The sequence below is a fragment of the Taudactylus pleione genome, unplaced genomic scaffold (genome assembly GCF_031769625.1).
Source record: "Taudactylus pleione unplaced genomic scaffold, aTauple2 ptg000095l, whole genome shotgun sequence".
Classification (NCBI taxonomy): Eukaryota; Metazoa; Chordata; class Amphibia; order Anura; family Myobatrachidae; genus Taudactylus; species Taudactylus pleione.
The window spans coordinates 4,828,819-4,854,444 of NW_028284497.1; the positions used below are offsets into that span (position 1 = coordinate 4,828,819).

The 25,626-nt window shown below is 42.6% G+C and overlaps 1 protein-coding gene across 1 annotated transcript; it reads right to left on the reverse strand.

Moving 5' to 3' along the window:
• On the reverse strand, positions 1-24,741 carry LOC148526518 (taste receptor type 2 member 40-like). The gene is made up of 4 exons (XM_088470206.1): positions 24,664-24,741; positions 22,357-22,654; positions 18,355-18,643; positions 1-1,488 (listed from the first exon to the last, which is right to left on the reverse strand). Exons 2-4 carry the CDS (start codon positions 22,593-22,595, stop codon positions 457-459), a joined length of 1,560 nt encoding a protein of 519 aa, XP_088326332.1. The 5' UTR covers positions 22,596-22,654; positions 24,664-24,741; the 3' UTR covers positions 1-456.
• Between the last annotated feature and the right edge of the window lie 885 nt (positions 24,742-25,626).

Here is a 25,626-nt window from a genome sequence, read left to right on the forward strand (position 1 = left end):
ATCAACACTAGTCAATATTTCACAAGTTTATTACATTTTAATACAACATTTTTCTACGGCACCTTTCCCTGCCAATGGCACACACACTGCTTGGGAAATAGCGAAGGGGTGAGCCACGATGAACTGGGAGTTGCCGAAAATATGTCACAGCCAGAGTGAGTGTGGTGGAAAGACCATTTGACCTTGCATTTCCTGAGGGCGATTAAATTCTTACATGGGAATTTAGGTTAACATGTGCCGGGCAGGCCATAACTGCAATGCGCCCGGCACTTAGCACTGGAGAAGCTGCTTAACACAGCTAATTCTGTGCATTCTCATGCCTGAATTTTATTTTCACATAACTTTTAAAAAACACAATCTTACATCTACCCATATTTGGTTCCCCATGCTGTTTTTGTGTTTGTAGACAGTTAATTATAAATATTCAATTGAATACCTGAACATACAAGTAGTTTGTCAGCTTATTACTCTTACTTTCTCACTTGGAGGATTGATTGTTCTACATATATAAGAGCCTAAAAACCTTACTAAGGTACTTTTCAATTTTGGACTTCCAAGAATCAAAATGATTGACTGTACTGGGGAGTAGGCATATATAACAACCAAACAGACAGAAAACCATAGACTATCAACATCAAAGACAGCCATGATCAGTAATATCTGTGAGACATAAAAACTGATGTATAGGAGAAGTAGGGAGGTGACAGTGTGGGCAGCAGATACACTCGCTTCCACACTTTGTACACTCATTCCTCCCGTGCTTTTCCCAAGGTGATTTGCATGGACACAGAGAGACTTTACAATAAGAACATTAGCAATAGCAACCAAAATAAGAGGAATGCAGCAGCCAATTATACTGGTGACCAGCAGGTATTGCAGACTCATATGTGGTGTGCTGTATTGTATTGTGGAGTTGTAAGTAACATTCCCATCTAATTGACCAAGGTCGTCCTCTTTTTTAATGTTCCATGCAACCGGGACACTGATAATGATTGACAGCAACACCGAGGATAACAGCATCCAGGGTACAACCTCTGAGATGCTTTGCTTGAGACGCATAAAGAACTTTTGATCAAAAGTAACAAGCATTATATAGTAGAACCCACAGAGGCAGAATGTAAACCAGAAGCTGGAGAAGATTGTGAAGAGCAGAAGAATGGAGAAGATGGTATAAACATTGTCTGAGAAATACAGGTCACTCCAAAGGTATAATACAGAGTCATTGGCAGCCATGCTGAATTGGTAAGCAATATTAAAAAGTCCTAGTGTAAATAGGATCAGTTCTCGTGGGTTAATATTTCTCCCTTTAGCTCTGTCCATTCCATTTACAGCAATGATAAATGAATTAGTACAAAATCCAATCACAGTGCTGATGCCCAAAGCAGTTAGCGAGAGAATAACAAATGAAGGTAGCATTGCGTGTTGAACTTTTTCTGCCTCTTTACTTTTCCAATTCGGCTGACGTGCTTCTCTGGCAAATGCAGCTGTCTGTTGGACAATATATGGAACGGATGGGTTACAGATGGATTACTAAGAATCAGGCATAAGAAAATCTGAATAAATAATCAACTCAGCGCCTGAGCTGAAAATAATATACATAACAAATATATAGATGGTCATTCAAAATAATAATTGTTAATGGTTATAAAGATTTTTTATTTTGATTTTACAATGTATATCATATATGTTGTTATGTATGTTATTTTCGGCTAATAAATAGACTTTTAGAATACATTGGTCTAGTGAAAATCTGAAGTAATATACATTGAAAGAATTCTGGGTGATGTAAAATGAAGTAACAAAACCAATGTACACCTAAATGCCATTCTGCTAACCTAAAAAAGTATCTATTAAAATGTATAAAAATGCAGTCAGATACTTGGGGCCAAATGTAATAGGGTGAGAGTTTAGATAATATGAGAGTTTAACAGTAAACTCTCACATGTTCTAAACTCTCACACTATTACATTTGGCCCTTGGACTTTAAACAAAGTTAGTTGGGTAAAAATATGTAATTATCTGTGTTTTGTTCTATTACAAGATGAATTCTGCTGTAAAAGCACTGATACACCCCTGAGGGGATGCGGTTAATATACCTACGGCCAGCTGCCAGAATCCAGATCAGCGTTAGGAGACTGATGCGGGAATCCCGACATGGCTGGAGATACCGACTCCAGAATCCCGACAGCTGACATCTAGATCGTAGGTATAGCGGGGTCAGGTAGGTGTTAGCTGCGGGGTGGGGGGTGGGGGTTAGGTTTAGGCACCCCGGGGGGAGTTAGGGATAGTCTGCAGGAGGGGGAAGATTAGGGTTAGGCTCCAGACAGGGGGGGTTAGGGTTAGGCACCACCGGGAGGAGGTTAGGCACTATTGGGGAGGGTTAGGTACAAGGGGGGGATGGTTAGGTTTAGGCACTTACTGCGGGGTTAGGATGCGGGGTGGGGAGGGTTAGTGTTAGGGTGCAGGAAATGAGGGTTAAGGTTAGGGGGTGAATACGACAGGGGAACACTACTTACCGTTCTCCTGTCGGGATTGTAAGTATCGGGATGCCGCTGTCAGTCTATTGACAGCTGGCATCCCAACTGTCGAGATATCACACCGATTCCCCACAGAATATAGCTCTTCATAGACAGACCATTTTTACTGGAAAAAAGTTATGATTATGCTGGCGCAAATATATACAAATTATGCTTCTATGTGAATGTGGATTACATTCCACTGTGCCATTCGTTGTGTGACTAATGGATATATTAGGAGGTATTTGAAAAGAAGGGAATAAATAGGGTATATTGATTGTATTTATTCTAGTGTGATAAGTCATATAAATTAAAAATCACATATGATTGACATAAAAAATTGACATGAAACTGTTATATATTCTGTATGACATAAATCAAGATGAATAAAAGCAAAATAAAAATTGCAGGTTTGTATTTGGTTCATGAAAAAAAGGTTCACTTATTTCCTGTAGTGTGAAGTGCAATGATTTTAAAGTTCACTTATTGCCTGTGCCGTAAAGTACAATATTTTTAAATGTCCTAAAAATAGGGACTCTTCTCGTCAGTAATAAGACAATCATGCGGTTTTGAAGTTTTGTTAGTGTGAGCCTGCGCTGTATTGAAGAGATACACTGACGCTCCGGCTCTTACAGTACTATACAAACTCGCCCCAGGAGACCTGTCCGGCTTGGAGCTCAGCCGAGTTACGGGGACGCTGGGCGTCACATAGACTGACTGCAGTTCAGAAGATTTACAACACCCACCTCTTGGAGAAGCTTATGGTGCATACACACGGTCAGATTTGTCAGATCTGTCAGATGAACGATTTGAACGATTTTTACCAAAGATTTGAACGATTGAACGATTTTTGACTGCATTAAAATGAATGGAAATCGTCCAAGTCTGACTGCAAACACATCAGATGTCAGATATCGTTTTCTGACCATCGGGAACGCGCATCGTTCAAATCGTTCATCTGACAGATCTGTATCAGATGAACGATGTCAGATTTTCCTTCAGATATTAACGACTGAACGATTTTGAAATCGTTATCATTCAGATCTGAAGGAAAAATCTGACCATGTGTATGCACCATTACCTGAACAGCCGCGGCATCCTCAGTCCCTGCTCACATCACATTTACTCACACGCCGGAGGCATCCATAACAACAGGCGGCCGCCTTAACTGGATTCAGGTAAGAGCCGGAGCGTCAGTGTATCTCTTCAATACAGCGCAGGCTCACACTAACAAAACTTCAAAACCGCATGATTGTCTTATTACTGACGATGTGATTTTTAATTTATATGTTTTATCACACTAGAATAAATACAATCAATATACCCTAATTATTCCCTTCTTTTTAAATACCTCCTAGTATATCCATTAGTCACACAACCAGTGGCACAGTGGAATGTAATCCACATTCACATAGAAGCATAATTTCTATATATTTGCGCCAGCATAATCATGACTTTTTTCCATAACAAATTCCTGTGTCTTTGGAAAGAGACAAAACTTCTTGCCGGCAGCACTATACAGCATAAGATCACTCTTTATTACACACAATAAAAAGGGAGAGCGCGGTACAAACTATCATCTTTTTCAGAATTAGACCAATTTCACTGCTTTAGAGTTTCAATCAGTTTTACTGATAATAACTTTTCCTATTGTTTGGTTTACCCCCAAAAATGTAAACCTTTAGAGCAAGTCTCAATGCTCAGGGAAGTAATGTTCTTCTTTGTTGTATTTTTTGTAAATTACTATATCATGTGCATGTATTGCTCATTTCAATAACTCTATCCATGGTCCATGGAGGTAAGCTTAGCAGGGCTGTCTTAACAGCAATGAGGGCCCTGGGCAAAGCAATGCTCTGGGGCCCCTACCCACCTGTTCACGGGAACAAAATGTAAATGGTCAACAAAATTACACCTTCAGAGTTAGAAGTACTTTCAACAAAATCAGTTTAAATATATATATATATATAAAAAATTAAAATAATTGGCAAACCGTACAGTATGAAATAACCAGAGGAGTGGAGTTGCAGTCAAAATAATGCACAGTAATGTGTGAGGGTCTCCTCAATGCACTGTAAGAGCAGCTCTCATACACTCAGTATATAGTAATAGGAGATATATAATATTCAGTATGACACAATAATTATGCGCAGTACTAGTACCTACAGTACTGTGTATATGCTGCCCAGAACAATAATATGACACAGCCACCATATAGTACAGAAGAGAGCTTCTTGTAGGAGATCATGTAACATCCATTCCCAAGCCGTATTGAAGGACGTAAAGTATAATAAATGCCCAGTCAGACCCTGTCGTGGAAAACAGGCTCTTACCTGCCGGGTCGGGAGACAGTGGCTCGCCTGGCAGAGGAGTCTCCTGACTCCTCAGCAGGGCTGCCATCAGAAATTGTGGGGCCCGGCACTGACAAAATAGACAGGGCCCCCCTCAGGGGGGATGGCTGGTGGAACCGTGGGTGTTGGGGAGAGGTGTGGGCTGGCTGGAGATTGGGCTAGGACTGCTGCTGCATACTGCAAAATTCTCCCTGACAGGTGTAATAGGTGCGCTGTGATGAGTACCCTCTCTCACTCACTGCAGTATCCTGGGAAGTGACCGCCGTTCCCTGCCATCCCCTCGGATATTCTGCACCTGTCATAGGCAGGTGCAATATCTGTTGGTGATGCCGTTGGTCCGCTGATAGTGCATTATTGTACGCATATCGGCGGATTCACGTTGCTGCTGGTGGGTGTATCAATAGATTGCCCAATGGCCACGGCATTAAAATAAAGACGCAGTAGCAGCTGTGACAAAAGTCGCAGACGCTACTGTAACTGCGTCCATCTCTGAATCATCCCCCATATGCTATGCAGTACCATACCCCCAACCCCATCTCTTTTTTAAATCTCGACTGTCCGTTTACTGATATTAGTTTTGAGCAGTGCCCCCTCTGCTCTCATTCAGGGACAGGCTGAAAACACACACACACACACAGTATACACAGAACACACACACACAGTATAGACACACAGTATACACATAACATATACACAAAGTATACACCTAACATACACACAGTATACACATAACACATACACGCAGTATAAACATAACACATACACGCAGTATACACATAACATACACACAGTATACACATAACATATACACACACAGTATACACATAACATACACACACAGTATACACAGAACATATACACATAACATACACACACAGTATACACATAACATACTAGGGGTGTGCACCGGCCACTTTTCGTGTTTTGTGTTTTGGTTTTGGATCTGGATCTTTCTTCGTGTTTTGGATCTGGATTGGTTTTGCCAAAACCACCCTTCCGTGTTTTGGGTTCTGGGTTTTGTGTTTTGGATCTGTATTTTTTTGAAAAAAAGCATAAAAACAGCTAAAATCACAGAATTTGTAGGTTTTTCTGCTCCTATGCTATTATTAACCTCAATAACCTTAATTTCCACTCATTTCCAGTCTATTCTGAACACCTCACACCTCACAATAGTGTTTTTATGTCCAAAAGGTTGCACCGAGGTAGCTGGATGACTATGCTAAGCGACACGAGTGGGCAGCACAAACACGTGACCCATCTAGGCGTGAAACTGCAGTGGCAGACAGGATGGCAGTTTGAAAAACTAGGCCCCAAACTGTACATAATGCAAAGAAAAAAAAGAGGTGCAAGATGGAATTGTCCTTGGGCCCTCCCACCCACCCTTATGTTGTATAAACAGGACATGCACACTTTAACAAACCAATCATTTCAGCGCCAGGGTCTGCCACATAACTGTGGCTGAAATGATTGGTTCGTTTGGGCCCCCACAAAACAAGCTGGCAATTAATCTGTCCCTGCACAAACTGGCTCTACGGAGGCAAGATGTCATCCTCATCCTCCTCATCCACCGATTCCTCACCCTCTTCAGTGTGTACATCCTCATCCTCACAGAGTATTAATTCATCCCCGCTGGAACCACAGGTCCCTCTGTACGTTCTGGAGGCTCGTCTCCCTGGAAGAGTTGATAATTCATTTTATGAACATCATCTTCTCCACATTTTGTGGAAGCAACCTCCTACGCCTTTCGCTGACAAGGTTCCCGGCTGCACTAAACACTCTTTCGGAGTACACACTGGAGGGGGGGCAACTCAGGTAAAATAGAGCCAGTTTGTACAGGGACCTCCAAATTGCTTCTTTTTCCTGCCAGTACAGGTACGGACTGTATGACATGCCTACTTGGATGCTGTTACCGATGTAATCCTTTAACAGACAGACGCACGCTTGTCGCTGCTGCTTTGAGGATGCAAGTGCGGCTACAGCCCACACAATTCACAAAGACAGAAAAAAAAAAGAATATTTTTATTGTTTGTGGAGCGCACTTTGAGGGTTACACCACCCTTTAACAGACAGACGCACGCTTGTCGCTGCTGCTTTGAGGATGCAAGTGCGGCTACAGCCCACACAATTCACAAAGACAGAAAAAAGAAGAAGAATATTTTTATTGTTTGTGTAGCACACTTTGAGGGTGTCACCGCCCTTTAACAGACAGACGCACGCTTGTCGCTGCTGCTTTGAAGATGCAAGTGCGGCTACATCGCACACAAGTCACAAACACATTAAAAAAATAGTTTTTTATTTTTTGGAGCACTTTGAGAGTTACACCACCCTTTAACAGACAGACGCACGCTTGTCGCTGCTGCTTTGAGGATGCAAGTGTGGCTACAGCCCACACAATTCACAAAGACAGAAAAAAAAGAACAATATTTTTATTGTTTGTGTAGCACACTTTGAGGGTGTCACCACCCTTTAACAGACAGACGCACGCTTGTCGCTGCTGCTTTGAGGACAGTATCATATGCAGTGACAGTAGACTTGTCAGAAATTGTTGGCACGTCCTTCAGTCCGGACCAGATGTCCAAACCAGCCCTTGACTTATGACACAGGTGCACGCTTGGCGCTGCTACTATGTTGATGCACGTGCGGCTACATCGCACACAAGTCACAAACACATAAAAAAAATAGTTTTTTATTTTTTGGAGCACTTTGAGGGTTAGACCACCCTTTAACAGACAGACGCACGCTTGTCACTGCTGCTTTGAGGATACAAGTGCGGCTACAGCCCACACAATTCACAAAGACAGAAAAAAGAAGAATATTTTTATTGTTTGTGTAGCACACTTTGAGGGTGTCACCACCCTTTAACAGACAGACGCACGCTTGTCGCTGCTGCTTTGAGGATGCAAGTGCGGCTACAGCCCACACAATTCACAAAGACAGAAAAAAGAAGAATATTTTTATTGTTTGTGTAGCACACTTTGAGGGTGTCACCACCCTTTAACAGACAGACGCACGCTTGTCGCTGCTGCTTTGAGGATGCAAGTGCGGCTACAGCCCACACAATTCACAAAGACAGAAAAAAAAAGAACAATATTTTTATTGTTTGTGTAGCACACTTTGAGGGTGTCACCACCCTTTAACAGACAGACGCACGCTTGTCGCTGCTGCTTTAAGGATGCAGGTGCGGCTACAGCCCACACATTTCACAAAGACAGAAAAAAAAGAACAATATTTTTATTGTTTGTGTAGCACACTCTGAGGGTGTCACCAGCCTTTAACAGACAGATGCACGCTTGTCGCTGCTGCTTTAAGGATGCAGGTGCGGCTACAGCCCACACATTTCACAAAGACAGAAAAAAAAAGAACAATATTTTTATTGTTTGTGTAGCACACTCTGAGGGTGTCACCACCCTTTAACAGACAGATGCACGCTTGTCGCTGCTGCTTTAAGGATGCAGGTGCGGCTACAGCCCACACATTTCACAAAGACAGAAAAAAAAAGAACAATATTTTTATTGTTTGTGTAGCACACTTTGAGGGTGTCACCACCCTTTAACAGACAGATGCACGCTTGTCGCTGCTGCTTTAAGGATGCAGGTGCGGCTACAGCCCACACATTTCACAAAGACAGAAAAAAAAGAACAATATTTTTATTGTTTGTGTAGCACACTCTGAGGATGTCACCACCCTTTAACAGACAGATGCACGCTTGTCGCTGCTGCTTTAAGGATGCAGGTGCGGCTACAGCCCACACATTTCACAAAGACAGAAAAAAAAAGAACAATATTTTTATTGTTTGTGTAGCACACTTTGAGGGTGTCACCACCCTTTAACAGACAGACGCACGCTTGTCACTGCTGCTTTAAGGATGCAGGTGCGGCTACAACCCACACATTTCACAAAGACAGAAAAAAAAAGAACAATATTTTTATTGTTTGTGTAGCACACTTTGAGGGTGTCACCACCCTTTAACAGACAGACGCACGCTTGTCGCTGCTGCTTTAAGGGTGCAGGTGCGGCTACAGCCCACACATTTCACAAAGACAGAAAAAAAAAGAACAATATTTTTATTGTTTGTGTAGCACACTTTGAGGGTGTCACCACCCTTTAACAGACAGACGCATGCTTGTCGCTGCTGCTTTGAGGATGCAGGTGGAATCTAGACGGGATTTGGAACCGGGGACACACTACCTCCATCAATTGTCTAAATCCCATTGCACTAATGGCGGATACCGGACGCACGTCTAACACCAACATAGCAGTCAAGGCCTCAGTTATACGTTTTGCTTCAGGATGACTGCTGTCGTACTTCATCCTCCTTGCTAGGGACTGTTGGAGGGTCAATTGTTTAGTAAAAGTAGTGATGTTCCTACTTCCTCTCTGGGATGATGAACAACTCCCAGCAGCAGCAACAGCACTAGGAGGAAGTGGTTCTTGATCTTTCCCTATTTTATTTTTATCGGAAAAAGTTTGGTCCTCCATTTATGTTATATTGATATATACGTGCGGCTAAAGCGCACACAAACACAGAAAATATTTTTTTATTTTTGCTGGAGAGTAGTGCACTTTGTGGGTTACACCAACCTTTAAGAAATGAGCCAGCCGGCTCTTTACTTATGGGACACAGGCGCACGCTTGGCGCTGCTCCTTTGTTGATGCACGTGCAGCCACAGTGCACACAATTCACAAACACAGAAAATAATTTTTTTTTTGGTTTGGACTGGAGTGTACTTTGGGGGTTACAGCACCCTTTAACGGTCAAGCCAGCCGGCCCTTTACTTATGACACAGGCGCACGCTTGGCACTACTTTGTTGATGCACGTGCGGCTACTGCGCACACAATTCACAAACACAGAAAATAATTTTTTTTTTGGTTTGGACTGGAGTGTACTTTGGGGGTTACAGCACCCTTTAACGGTCAAGCCAGCCGGCCCTTTACTTATGACACAGGCGCACGCTTGGCACTACTTTGTTGATGCACGTGCGGCTACTGCGCACACAATTCACAAACACAAAAAAAATATTATTTTTTTAGCACTTGGGGGGAGCACCCCTGATGGACAGAGCACCCCCTGGACAACACTACAGCACCCCTTTAGGACTGGGACACTGCACAGGACTTTGGAGTGGACACAGCCCCTATGGAGAACTGACTGCACAACACAGTCCAGCCAGCCCCTATGGACTTTGAAGTAGTGGACACAGCCCCTATTAACAACAGCAGCACAGCACAACACAGCCAGCCCCTATGGACTTTGAAGTAGTGGACAACAGCAGCACTACACTACACTACACTACACAGCCCTAACTCCCACCCTCCCTCTTCACTGTCCACAGCCGAGTGAGAAAATGGCGCCGACGCGGGTACCTTATATAGGATCCAAAACCCGCGAGACTCGGAAGGCGGGATGATGACGTTTTGCCTCGATTTCAGATCCGAGTCAGGCGGGAAAAGTCGAGCCTGACTCGGATCGGACTCGGATCGGGGGGGTTCGGATTTCAGAAATCCGAACCCGCTCACCCCTATAACATACACATAACATATACACATAACATACACACACAGTATACACATAACAACCAGACAGTATAGAGATAACATACACACAGTATACACATAACATACACGCAGTATACACATAACATATACACACAGTATACACATAACATACACACAGTATACACATAACATATACACACACAGTATACACATAACATACACACACAGTATACACATAACATATACACATAACATACACACACAGTATACACGTAACATACACATAACATATACACATAACATACACACACAGTATACACATAACAACCAGACAGTATAGAGATAACATACACACAGTATACACATAACATACACGCAGTATACACATAACATATACACACAGTATACACATAACTTACACACAGTATACACATAACATATACACATAACATACACACACAGTATACACATAACAACCAGACAGTATAGAGATAACATACACACAGTATACACATAACATACACGCAGTATAAACATAACACATACACACAGTATACACATAACATACACACAGTATACACATAACATATACACACACAGTATACACATAACATACACACACAGTATACACATAACATATACACATAACATACACACACAGTATACACGTAACATACACATAACATATACACATAACATACACACACAGTATACACATAACAACCAGACAGTATAGAGATAACATACACACAGTATACACATAACATACACGCAGTATACACATAACATATACACACAGTATACACATAACATATACACATAACATACACACACAGTATACACATAACAACCAGACAGTATAGAGATAACATACACACAGTATACACATAACATACACGCAGTATACACATAACATATACACACAGTATACACATAACTTATACACACACAGTATACACATAACACCCGACCCCCGGAACAAGAACTCAGTCGATCAAACTAAATAATTTCCCCGCATAACAAAGTTCTTTCTGCATAAATCACTCACTGAGAAGATTCGGCGTTCTGTTGATTGCGCGCAGCTCCGGCTCCTCCACTCATACACGGCGTGACATAATCATGTCACCTGCGCCGCACAGGCTGCGCGTCATCTGCAGAGAGCTATTTGATTTGAGGAAGCGGGCAGGGGAGGTGGAGCGCGGGTTGGGAGGGTGCAGCTGTCATAGCCAAGTAAGTGCTCCCGGAAGGTCGGGGGGGAGGGAGCTTTGTGGGTCTGGCGGATCGAACGACAATGATTTAAAAAACAAAACATTTAACAAATGGCGGCGGCTGCATAGGGGCTGGCGGGCAGCTGCCCAAAAAGCCCAATGGAAGAGACGGCCCTGAAGCTTAGGACAAGATTTGTTAATAATTTCACTTTCACATATTAGTAATGTTATTCCGCTTAATATTCTCCCTTCATAATGCTAAGTTAATATACCCAGTTATCTGCAGCAGTCATCCTTGTCCCATGATTCATTAATTAAGTGATCCCGAATCGTCTGAGTGAGTTTATCAGTAGCTATGTGTGTTATTCAGTCAATTAGTCACTTATACCATTATTTTTTGTGTGCTCATTGGTGCAGAGATGAGGGAGGCTGATTACATGGGCCAGGGTTTGTTAGAGGCAGTCTGGGTCAGCTGCTGAGTGGGACAAATGCCCTGCTTTGCAGCGTGCAGTTCTGTACATAGTACTGTTTGCTATTTTATTTTCTAAGGGGACATGGCCATGCCTCCTGGATTTGGCCACACCCCCATTAACTGGGCCCTGTTCAGCTCTCGGCAGCCCTTATCGTGACCAGACATCGTCATAATTGAATTCCCCTGTCACTGTCTTATACCCCTTTTACACCGGAGCTAAAACCCGGGTTATTGCAGGGTTAACCCGGGCAGCTCCTTGGTGTAAAAGGGGTGAGGGTTGGATCACCGGGTCGAGTGACCCGGCAATCCAACCCAGGTAAATAGCAGGGTTTAACATGGGCGTAGCCCTTGAAACCATGCTGTGTGTACGGCGCACTCCGTGTCTTGATGACCTGCAGTGCGCCGCAAGCCGGCCGATTGGTCCGGCTTCAGTGGTACTTGGAGATGACGTCATCTCCAAGCGTCCACTTTCATGCCGGAAAAGCCGGGTCTATGCAGACCCGACTGCGGTGTGAGCGGCGCCGACTCGGGAATATCCCGAGTCGGCTCCGGCTAACTTCCGGGTCTGATCCGGATAGGAACCCTGTTCCAACTCGGGGTCAGACCCGGATTTTGGGTGGAAAAGGGGTATTACTGTGTTGCAATAATGTTGCAGCTCTGTGATGAGGCTTTGCTGCAGAAAGCTAGTATGAGTAAATGTTTTTCAATCATTAGACAATCATTAGACAATGGGAAAATATCACTAAAACAGTATTTTGGGAAGTAAAAACAAAAGGAATGAGAGCACAATTTAGTGTCAGTTTCACAAAGTTAAAAACATTCATTATATTAATTTTGACCACTTGAGGCAGTAGTAGGCAAAAGCTTTCTGGGTAAACATGAACTATGTAGGAGCCCATTTATTAATAATCTCATTTACAATGCGATCTGAGCACGATATTAGTGCCCATCCAGGATGCGATCATAGCACCGGAATGTATGAAAAAGCACATACAGGGACACGGGTCTCCGAAAGGATCCCGTCCCTGCGATGTGCTGGGAATTAAGTGACCAGCACCGGGACGTCAGGATTCCGGTCCGGTTCATGCTGGGCCGGTCCCTTTTGTTCCCTTTTCGGGCTGACACCCTTCTCCACTAATGCTGGTCGGGCTGCCGGGATAGGAGCTCAGCTCCGATTGGGCAGCTCCTCCCATAAACCATTGTGGAGTCCCTACAGCTCGTCCACGGCCCGTCCCCTCTCCGTTGCCTGGCCTGCACACATACAGCACAGCACATGAGCATAAGAGCCGGAACTGACCTGCTATCCTCCCAAGACCAGCCAATTAAGTAAGTCAGCCTGCCTACCTGTTATTACATATCAATCGAGCTATATATAATATAATATATAAAAGCTTAGCTGCAGTTGCAATAAAAGTATATTATCTACAGTACTTGTCAAAAATCTGAGCAAACCAGTATATTTTAAGGAATTTTCAATTTAACTGCACAGTAATGAAATAAAACCTGTTTTATTGGCTTTGTTTACAAAATAAACAATTGTTTGAACAATAAGGAAACAAAAAAAACAACTTGTTTTGACTTTTAGGCAAGTTTATTTAGGTAGTTTTAGGTAGTCTGCTTTTATTGAAGTGACGACCTTTAGCTTTGATAAGCGCTTTGCCTATCCTTGGCATCCTATTTACTAATTTTTCCAGCTTTTGGTGATCCATTCGACTCCAGCAGCTTTGAAGAGCCTCCCAGAGACCCTCAGTGTTGGTAGGCATCTGTTTTCGGACTTCCCTGTCTAGTTTTTGCCACAAAAGCTCGAGGGCGAAACATCTGGTGATTGATGTGGCCACTCCATTTTTGTTACGACTTAAGCGTCTTCTTTCTTTTGTAAATAATTAGTACACAACTTGGACGTATGTTTTGGATAGTTATCTTGTTGGAAAATGAAGTTCTGACCCACAAGTGAGGGAATCACATGATGCACTAATAGGTTGTGGTACACATTTTGATCCATTATTCCATTGATTCTGACTAAGGGCCTTATTCACAGTTGGCGCGATGTTGCAATGCAAGGGGTGTAAAAACATAAATTGTTTTGCATGTAGTGTAAATACTGGCTGCTTTTGCATGTAGCTCACAAATACTGCACAGTTTTATTATTACACTGCATTTTAGATGTCAATTTGGACACCTCCCTTCCAAATCAAAATCTCTCTGCACATTTTAAATCTGCCCCCCCTGCAGTGCAGCATGGTTTCACCAAGATGATCAGTTGAGAGAGAGATCTCTCTCTATTCACAACTCTGAATCAGGCCCTAAGTCACAAACTTGGTTGCCCGCGAAACATCCCCAAACCATCACATTCCCTTCTCCGTGCTTAACTGTTGGCACTACACAGTCTGGGAGAAAGCGCTCACCTGGACGACAAAGTAAAAAAGAATAATAATAAAAAGCACTGCTGATAGGAGACCTTCTATAATGATAAATGCAGTTTAATATAACATACAAATAGCCATGTATAAAATACACATAATTAAAACACAAGACAAATTACATAAATGACAATGTATAAGTGTAAATACTTCTAGAATATCAGGTAATATCTGAGCATGTGGTTATAAAGCAGCCAAAAAATATATAGCCAGCCGCCGACACCTCCACATATGTTGCTATGTTGTGGAATTGAACATATAAAAACAAAATAATATAATATACATGAAACAGCTCCACAGTCCACTGGATGTTCCTCTGGATTTTATCCAAAAAAAATGACACTTCAAGATTCCAAATATATATTACTGTATACCATTTTGTTGGGTCAGGGACCAATTGTATAACAGTACTTTTTGTTCCTTAATGGTTGGAAGGACTTGGTCATAGATATATGTGAATACACGATCTCGTATGTTTTATATCCATTTAATAGTTGAGAAATTGCTCATGGAGAGATAGGGTTCTTCCCATCCCCCTTAGTGGGATCTATATGTTCAGCCAGGTACCCGTAATCTCAGCTCTCATTCACCCACTTTGTAGGCAGAGATATTTGGCAAGAATCTTATTATTGCCCAGGTAATGATATTCACTGACAGTTGTTTGGTATGATTACTCACAGTGAAGCTGATCCAACAGAGCGCCCTGTTTTGGTGGATGATAGTGGCGCTCTGTTGGATCAGCTTCACTGTTATTCTAGAAGTATTTACACTTATACATTGTCATTTCTGTAATTTGTCTTGTGTTTTAATTATGTGTATTTTATACATGGCCATTTGTATGTTATATAAAACTGCATTTATCATTATAGAAGGTCTCTAATCAGCAGCGCTTTTTATTATTATTCTTTTTTCTTGGTTCTCACTGCTAAGAGCTGTGGCAATTACCTCTATTAAGAAGCTGCAGCGCAGATATGGTAATAAGTTTGACATTTCCTTATTCTGATCAGGCGCCTGTGTATTTTGGTGTTCATTCTGACAACACACAAAAGCCTGGCGATGCGAGCCAAAAAGTAAAAATTTTGATTCGTCGGTCCAAAGCACCCTCTTCCACTGTTCCTCAGTCCAATCCTTATGCTTCTTAGCCAATGCATACCTTTTTGCTATGTTTGTAGCACGTAGAAGTGGTTTTCTTACAGCAACCCTAGCACTAAGGCCATATTCCTGAAAGCCCCTGGCCACCTGTCGGACACAGGCTGGGAACGACTTTTCCGCAACTCCCCTTCTATTTCCGGAGTGTGTGTAGTGTGTCCTGTGTGTGTATGTGTATATGTGGTGGTGTGTGTGTGTACTGCATGTGTGTAGCATTATTATGTGTATAAGTGGCACTGCCACCATGGGCATTTATTATGTATTTATTATGAATATAAGCGGCACGATTACTGTGGCCATTATTATAGTCAGGGCCAGATCAACGGGGCGGCAACAGGGGTGATCGTCCCTGGGCCCCCACACGTTAAGGACCCCCACACCCATCGGGATTAAAGTGGACCGCAGGAGACGGAACCAGTTCCGCCTCCTCCGGCCAACCTAACCCCGGCGCTGGAGGGAGGCTCCATTTACCAGGCGCCCACTGTAACCAGCGGGCGCCCGGCTCCCTCCCTGCAGGGGCAGCCTGAGTCGGAGGCTTGAGCTCACGTGAGCTCCAGCTTCCGGCTCACACAGTGCACTATGGCAGAGACGTCATGACGTCTCTGCCATAGTGCAGAGGAGCAGCCGAGCGGACTGCAGCAGATGCGGGGCTTAGCTTAAGGTAAGTATGAGCTTTATTTTTTTGCAAGCGGCCTACAGGGGGCATTACTCGGGGAGGGGGGAGGCATTACTACTGGGGGTATTACTGGGGGGCATTACTACTGGGGGCATTACTGGCGGGGGGTATTACTACAGGGGGCATTACTCAGGGAGGAGGGAGGCATTACTACTGGGGGCAATACTGGGGGGGCATTACTACTGGGGGCATTACTGGGGGGGAATTACTACTGGGGGCATTACTCAGGGGGGAGGCATTACTACTGGGGGCATTACTATTGGGGGCTCTACTAGAGAGGGAGCATTAGTATTGGGGGCATTTCTACAGAGGGCTCTACTAAAGGGGGAATGACTACTGGGGGCATTACTATTGGGGGCACAACTACATGGGTATTACTACTGGGTGTTTTATAAAGGGGGCATTACTACTAGGGAATTACTATTGGGCACACGCCCAATTACTATTGGGGGGCATTACTATTTGGGGCACAACTACATGGGTATTACTACTGGGGGATTTATACCAGGGGGCATTACTATTGGGCACACGCCCAATTACTATTGGGGGGCATTACTATTTGGGGCACAACTACAGGGGTATTACTACTGGGGGAATTTATACAGCGGGCCTTACTACAGGGGGCACTACTAATGGGAGTATTGCATAGGGGGCACTGCATAAGGGGCACTACTACTGGGTGCACTGCATACGGGGCACTACCTCTGTGGGCACTGACACTACTGGGGGCTCTGCATAAGGTCCCCATTGCGCATACCCCCAGTTTGTCACATTTAATAGGGGCCCCCACATGTTTGTTGCCCTGGGGCCCCCACAGACCTTAATCCGGCGCTGATTATAGTATACTAATTTTTTTACACATTTCCATCGATTTTCCGGGTTGCATCGGTACGGAAATAATATATTTTATTATTTTTATCATACTCCATTCATACACAAGTAGCAGAATGTACGATAAACAAGCTTCTTTTCGATTTCAGGGCGTGTGCTCAGACTTTTGACAAGTACTGTATACATAATCTATATAATATATGTAAGCAAGCTTTATTATCCTCTGCTGTGTCCTATTTACGGTCATGCTAAAGAAACCAATGGATGCATGCACTTACACCAGCGGCCACAGCAAATGCCCCGAGGGCTTGAAAAAGAGCTGGGATATCCGCCTGTGCAGTTCTCACACCCTGTATACCTGGGACCTTCTGACTCATTGAAGTATATTTTCTAAACAGCTTTACCCCTTTTTTGTAGACCACATATTTCAGTAATTGTTTTATTAATTTCACAAACTAATATATTTTCAGCCAGTAACAATTTCCTCTGCTTTGGGGTGATCTTATAGATATTTGAACTAATTTAGCAATCGTACTAATTTAGCAGTACTATGACTATATAATAGTGTCACATCTTCCTTACACCCATTCAGATACATATACAAGTGTGAGGTTTCTTATACCCGACCCATTGCCTCGGAAGCTCAGAATGTTTCCATATATTTTCATTTTTGATGTAGCAGTATTCTCAGTATAGTAGAACAAGGGCTCCAGAGGGATAAGCAACCCTTATTGTTGAAAGTGACTCTATTTTCCTATCCTTCCAGGGAAGGCTTCAACTTCTCTACCAAGATGGCCACCATAGGTAGTACTGCTCATGCACAGCGCCATCTTGCCACTGTGTGGAGTGACATAGTGGGAGATGGACGTCTCCTTCTTAGTTAATGAGAGACCAGGCTATTGCCTGCATTAAAGGCTGTTCCAGTGTCTTGTACTACTACCCGCAAGTGTCATACACTTACCAGCTGATGAGTTGTATGAAGCCTGCTCCGCTCTATCACCAGTGTGTATATAACAGTGAGTACGGCTATACGTACTTGCTATCTTTCAATAAACCAACACCACTGGTTATGTAACTGGGCTATTCATCGTTTGAGTCATCCACTGGTGTCTGCCTAACTACTCTGCAAATAACAACATCTGTACACATACATCATATATAACATTTATTGCTTAAATAATGACAGTTATCACATTTACATATGTACATTTTATAAATAGGCTTTGTGATCACTTACCAGCTTGTACCTGCTGAAGATGAAAATAGAGATGACAAGTAAACAATGTGTGCTTGTTGACAGGTTTTCGGTAGGCAAGAGAGAAAAGCAGCCTGGTGATACCCTTCCGGGTAACTCTAATCGTTGTGCAGTTTGTTGAAATTCCGTTCCTAGAATATGATGGGCTGAAGGCTCCTGTTTACCGGAAGCAGCAATATGTGAGCCATATGATGGTTTGACATTGATGATGAATAATAGTCCATTTACTTCCAGGGATAAATAAAATGAGGCACTATAAGGCTGTGATGGCCTGTAATTACACAGATTTGTTCAACAATTCATGTCTCCTAAGTTGCTCATTTTAACCCCTTTGCTGCTGAGGGTTCACTCACTCTTGTGCTGGGACCATTTTTCAATGTTTACGTTCATCACATTCCGACATCCATATTACTGATATTTTTATTCGGTACCTACAAGTTATACCTTGTTTTCTTTTTAAAAGACATTAAGCGGGATATACTAAGCATCGCATACACGATGCTGTACATTCCACCACTTATCGGATAGATACCGGCAATAAAATTGTCACCCACCACATGACGGAGCCTAAGGATGACAGGTAAGCACAATCTACTTCACTTTACTAAATGTTTTTCAGAATTTCTCAATAAGAAATTTTTGGCTTAGGGGTGCCGTGAAATCAATGCTGAAACTCTAGGGCGCCGTGATTCAAAAAAGTTTGGGAACCACTGGTCTACTGGATATGCGGCTTAACTCAGTGTTTCACAACTCCAGTTCTCAGAGAACCCTGACAGTGCATGTTTTCCAGTTGTCATCCCAGAATTACAAGTGAAATCATTTGTACCACCTGTGGATCTTTCAAAATGCCTCAGTCAGTAAAGAATATGCCTGTGTTCCAGCATAGAGTATGGAAAACATGCACTGAGTAGGGGTTAGATTTTTCAGTACCCAGCAGGGGTGTATCTAAAGGTCTGAGCACCCGTGGCAAAATAGGGGCCTGGCGCCCCCCACCCAATTGGCAGTTAGTAAACAGACACCGTAATGGCTGTACGAGTGTCAATTACTAGTTAAATAGTTAAATACTATCATTCACAGGCTCGTCTTATTCAGTTTTAGGTACTGCCAAACCCTCTGGTGTGTGTGGCATGGGATATAAATAATAACACTGGGAGATGAGGGTTTATCTTCCCTTAGTTATAGATAACACATATTATCAACCGTACCGTGTATTTAACTAAAAAATGCCAGAAGCCGATTTTAATTCAGACTTAGCTTAGTTAAATACTATCATTCACAGGGCTGGTCTTGTTCAATTTCAGATGCTGCCGAGCCCTGCAGTGTGTCTGGCATGGGTTATAAATCACAATGCTGGGAGATAGAAATGCATCTTCCCTTAGTTACAGATAACACATACTGTCAGCCGTGCCGTATATTAACTAAAAATGCTAGAAGCCGTGCTAAGTCCCGTACTGGGCTACACAACCTGTACACCTTCTCCCTCTCACAACCTGCAGACTTGCTGCTGCCACAATCAGGCGAGTATTAATAAGGAGGAAAAGCACATTATATATATATACAGTCAGGTGCAAAAATATTGGGATATTGACAGAATTTTCATATTTTGGCCTCTATTCACCACCACAATGGCTTTGAAATGAAACAAACAAGATGTGATTTAACTGCAGACTTTTAATTTGAGGGTACTTACATCCAAATCAGGTGAACGGTGTAGGAATTACAACGGTTTCTATATGTGCCTCCCACTTTTTAAGGGGTCAAAAGTAATGGGACAAACTAAACAATCCTAAATCTAACTTTCACTTTTTAATACTTTGTTGCAAGTCCTTTGCAGGCAATTACAGCCTTAAGTCTGGAACGCATAGACATCACCAGATGCTGGGTTTCATCCCTGGTGATGCTCTGCCAGGCCTATACTGCAAATGTCTTCAGTTCCTGATTGTTCCTGGGGCATTTTCCCTTCAGTTTTGTCTTCATCAAGCGAAAAGCATGCTCAATCGGATTCAGGTCAAGGGATTGACTTGGCCATTGCATAACATTCCACTTTTTAGCCTTAAAAACTCTTTGGTTGCTTTTGCAGTATGCTTCAGGTCATTGTCCATCTGCACTGTGAAGCTCCGTCCAATGAGTTCTGAAGCATTTGACTGAATATGAGCATATAATATTGCCCGAAACACTTCAGAATTCATTCTGCTGCTTTTGTCAGCAGTCACATCATCAATAAATACAAGGGAACCAGTTGCATTGGCAGTCATACATGCCCACGCCATGACACTACCACCACCATGCTTCACTGATGAGGTGGTATGTTTTGGATCATGAGCAGTTCCTTTCCTTCTCCATACTCCTCTCTTCCCATCACTCTGGTACAAGTTGATCTTTGTCTCATCTGTCCATAGGATGTTGTTCCAGAACTGTAATGGCTTTTTTAGATGTTGTTTGGCAAACTCTAATCTGGTCTTCCTGTTTTTGAGGCTCACCAATGGTTTACATCTTGTGGTGAACCCTCTATATTCACTCTTGTGAAGTCTTCTCTTGATTGTTGACTTTGACACATATACACCTACCTCCTGGAGAGTGTTCTTGATTTGGCCAACTGTTGTGAAGGGGTTTTTCTTCACCAGGGAAATAATTCTTCTGTCATCCACCACAGTTGTTTTCTGTGGTCTTCCAGGTCTTTTGGTGTTGCTGAGCTCTCCGGTGCATTCTTTCTTTTTAAGAATGTTCCAAACAGTTGATTTGGCCACACCTAATGTTTTTGCTATCTCTCTGATGGGTTTGTTTTGATTTTTCAGCCTAATGATGGCTTGCTTCACTGATAGTGACAGCTCTTTGGATCTCATATTGAGAGTCGACAGCAACTGATTCCAAATGCAAATGTCACACCTACAATCAACTCTAGACCTTTTACCTGCTTAATTGATAATGAAATAACGAGGGAATGGCCCACACCTGTCCATGAAATAGCTTTTGAGTTGATAGTCCCATTACTTTTGGCCCCTTAAAAAGTGGGAGGCACATTTAGAAACCGTTGTAATTCCTACACCGTTCACCTGATTTGGATGTAATTACCCTCAAAGTAAATCTGAAAGTCTGCAGTTAAAGCACATCTTGTTTGTTTCATTTCAAATCCATTGTGGTGGTGAATAGAGGCCAAAATATGAAAATTCTGTCAATGTCCCAATATTTATGCACCTGACTGTGTATATATATATATATATATGACAAACAACACACATAGCATTAACAAGGCATACTTACAAACACACACACACAGAGCATACTTACACACACACACGCGTGGGGCTCTGCTGCTTGGACCTCCTACTAGGTGCCGGGATGCTGTGTGGGCGTGATCCGCCTTCTCCCACAATTATATGCTCCTTCTAAAAGGTCTTTAACTGCAGTACAGGCGCGCTGCCTGTTCAGCTGTCAGCGCTTCTGCATCAGGTGGTATGACGCGGAAGTGCTGACAGCTAAACAGGCATTGGCCGGGCAGCTCTGATCATGGTGGATGGCCTGTGGAGAGATGGAGACAGTTGTCTCCGTCTCTAAGAAAAAAATTTGGTCTGTCAGGGGTGTTCCGCTACTGTTGGCCGTGGGTGGAACTGCCAGGTGGTGCCGGCGCCCCCCAGCGCCCCTGGCGAGTGTCAACTTGGCCAATAGGAACATACGCCCCTGGTACCCAGACCCGTATCAGGATGGCAATGTGTCCTGGGCTGCACCGTCGCCCCTTCCCTCACCATCCGCCCCTTCCCTCCCCTGGCTCGAGGCACGTTCCATTCATGGCCACATGAATGGAACGTGTCTCGAGCCGGCTCTAGTTAGGGTGCTCTAAGGACTGGAGATGGAAATCATTATTCTAGCTAGACACATTGTATTAGAGGCTCTTATTTTCACAGGCTTATATATTATATTACATGTTTTAGTATTTTTATTTGTCCATTTCATTACTGATTTGTGAAATATTTAACATCAACTCACCTTAGGTAAAAAAGAATATTAGCACCGTATTTGACATATTCATAACCAGGTCTTACAAAGTCTGGCAATGTTTTGTTTCTTATGTATAGACTTTTATTTCTGGATAAAATGTCTTGTGATGGCTCTGGCTCAACAGCAACGAAAAATATCACACATGCTGATAACATTGGACAAATCCACAGTCTACAGAATTTGCTTAAAGGGTCAAGATGGCGATCTGATGTCATGCCTCGTTTCATACATGCAGGTCACTGGTCAGTCCCAGCACATGCAGACTGCATACAGATGTATAGGCGTGCTGCAAGAAAACATATACACATGTAGGTTATTACCAAATAGTTTTCTAACAGCAGTATTGGCCTCTGTGTGTATTAAATACAATGGTTGCAATAGTTTGCAACACCTGGTGTTAAGGTATTGCCTGGAAATATGGTCTGCATAAATTAATACATTAGCACGTAGAAATAATAGTTCTGTCAATAGGTTACATACAGAAGATAAATATTTACACTATCAAATATTCTAAAGATTACTGCAGAGTTTGTGAAATTCAGTCCTCAGGAACCCTAAGAGTTCATGTTTTCCTATGAAACTTTTGAATGTGTCCATTAGGAAAGAGTGCACCTGTGGCCCAGCTACATGGTCTGGAAAATTTGAACGGTTAGTGGTTCGTGAGGACTGAGGACCTGATTCAGACCCGGACGCTAAGAAGTGTTCGCTCGTAGCTGGCCGATGTTCACATTCTGCGCATGCATCGCAGTGCGTGTGCGTGAACCAGTGCGGAAGATCAGGAAGCATTCACTCACTGCACATAGACCGCCCATCTGAATGAGTGACAGGAGATGCTGTTTGTCGGTGGTAACATGGGCAGGCCACTAGAAACGGGGGAATGGAGGTGCGAACGCAGGCGTACCTGAGCGTCTTAAAGCCGTTTCAGAGGCGTGCATAATTACAAGCAGCGTCATTGTGCACGTCACCTTGTTGTATTTCACTCTAAAGTGATCGCAGTGCTTGCGGCAGGGTATAGTCAACCTCAAGCGCTGCGATTGCATCCGATGGTACCCGATGTACCGATGGTTACAGACACTTCCTGGAGATGACGTGCGCAAGTGGGCGCCTTAAGACAGGTTGGTGGGTGCCTGCATACACAAAGTGATCGCACGCCAAGACATAGTGGGCGTGCTTATGCCTTGCTGTGCGATCGCCTGCCTTGCTGGGTGTGTGCCGGATTTGCATACGCTGGGTGCGAGCAAACGCATCTAGCGAGCGGGTCTGAATGAGCTCTTGTGTGAGAAACACCAAATGACTCAATATAAAAACAGGGAAATAAAATGACAGCTCTGCACTGCAGGGACGTCTGTTTTGTGAAACTATTATATAACAATAGTTTATCCTACTCAGCATCTGTAGATCCTGTCAGGTACTGTAGCAGACTTAAAAAGCATATTCCAAAGACATACAGCATGAAGGTTGCCCCGTGGCTAACAGCTTACCTCATTCGGGATGGTGCCTGTCTAGATTCTGTCATCGGGATTATGGTAGGCGTTGGTATTTCGATGCCTATCTTAAATCCCGTGTCGGGCTTGCACCGTCGGGATTTAGACCAGTGGCCTCCCATCCGCCAGTCCGCTAACTACATCCTGATATTTAGGATAGTTCCACAAATAAACTTCAATACTGTGCTGTGTTCTTATGTACTAGTAGTCATTGTATATAGGGGACATGGCAGCATACAGTAAATGCATTTTTGTTGGTTTTGGAATTTCAAACAAGTGTACAGACAAAACATTTCTGGACAATATTTACAAAATGACAAACTTCTGTGGTTTGTCTCAATAAGCCTACATAAACTAAAGCAAACATGATGCGATTAGCTCAATGCTTCAATATTTTAAACATGATTCTGGTAATAATTTATACCAACACTTTGTATTTTGTAAATCCTACTTTTCATTTGTTAACTTAAGTCCAGATTCATCATATATGCAATCTAAAATGTATACAAAATTCTAAACCCACACATTAGGAATAATGTACCTAGCTTTAACGAGGTTTATAATTGTGTAATTAAAGATAAATCTTGCTATTTTTGTTTATATTTAGTATTATGTGTCTGCATTGATTTCATAGAACATTTTAGTGTAGAGAAAGTATTCATAACGCAAATAAATGTACTTTACATGGAAGTTAGCGTGCATCATTAGTGTTTTGTATGACGGTATTGACATTATGATAGTTTCTAACTACAGTAATTAATAAAAACTGCAATCCTCTTTCGAAACTGGGACAAGCTTTAGTGTACCTTACCATGAGCTAATAATTTGTATGAATTTTGGACTCCAAAGATGATCATCTGCAGAATGCTATAGATGTTCCTCAAATGTCATGGCGCAGAAATGTCTGAAATGTTGCCTTCCTTACCCATTTTAAGTAGTTGGGTCATCTCACACCTATAATTAAAGGGGAAGCTTCATGTGTTTAACATAGTTGATTTAATTATTACTTAGCTTCCCTAGTGTGTACAAAATGCATGGTATAGGAAATAATAGTTGGTTGTGTCAATAACTTATTCTACAGAGGCTCCAGCGAGGTAAAAGGAAAACCCGAAGCAACTGTGGATCAAATTATCTTACATATGTTAATGTATAACATAGGTATTTATCTTTTATTGTTAAAATTCCATATACATTTGTCGCTAGAAGAATGATAACTGTTGCACCTTCCCAGTGCCACATATTTTCATTGTAAAGCTAAACATGCTGTATGCTGATTTTAACATTTCTCTTACAGCATGAGTCAGTAAAGTTTCTTGTAATGCATTTGCCAAGTATAAACCACAAAGCATGATAACATTGTTGAGCTTTATGCAGGGGTGTAACTAGACATTTGTGAGCACCATAGAAAATGTTTAGAATGGTCTCCATGTACATGATGTGCCACATACCTGTTCACACAAGGATTATTGAGGAGCAATGATCTCACGTAGTGCTTCAGTTCTTCAACAACAAACCACGTATGCACATAGAGCTTTGACACGTGAGTTTGCGCCCTTCACTTTGAACTCTGCAGCAGGTGTACTCCCTGCTGCTATAGTAGGTACACCTTTGTGTATAAGTGCATGTTACTGTAACTGCAAATATTGTGGATTGTGTAAAGTTTATTATCATTAGTAACATTGATAACTAAGACCCTCATCCACTCACTGGTCATTTTAAAATTAGACTACTGTAACCTCCTCCTTTCTGGCATTCCTGTCTCCTATCTCTCTCC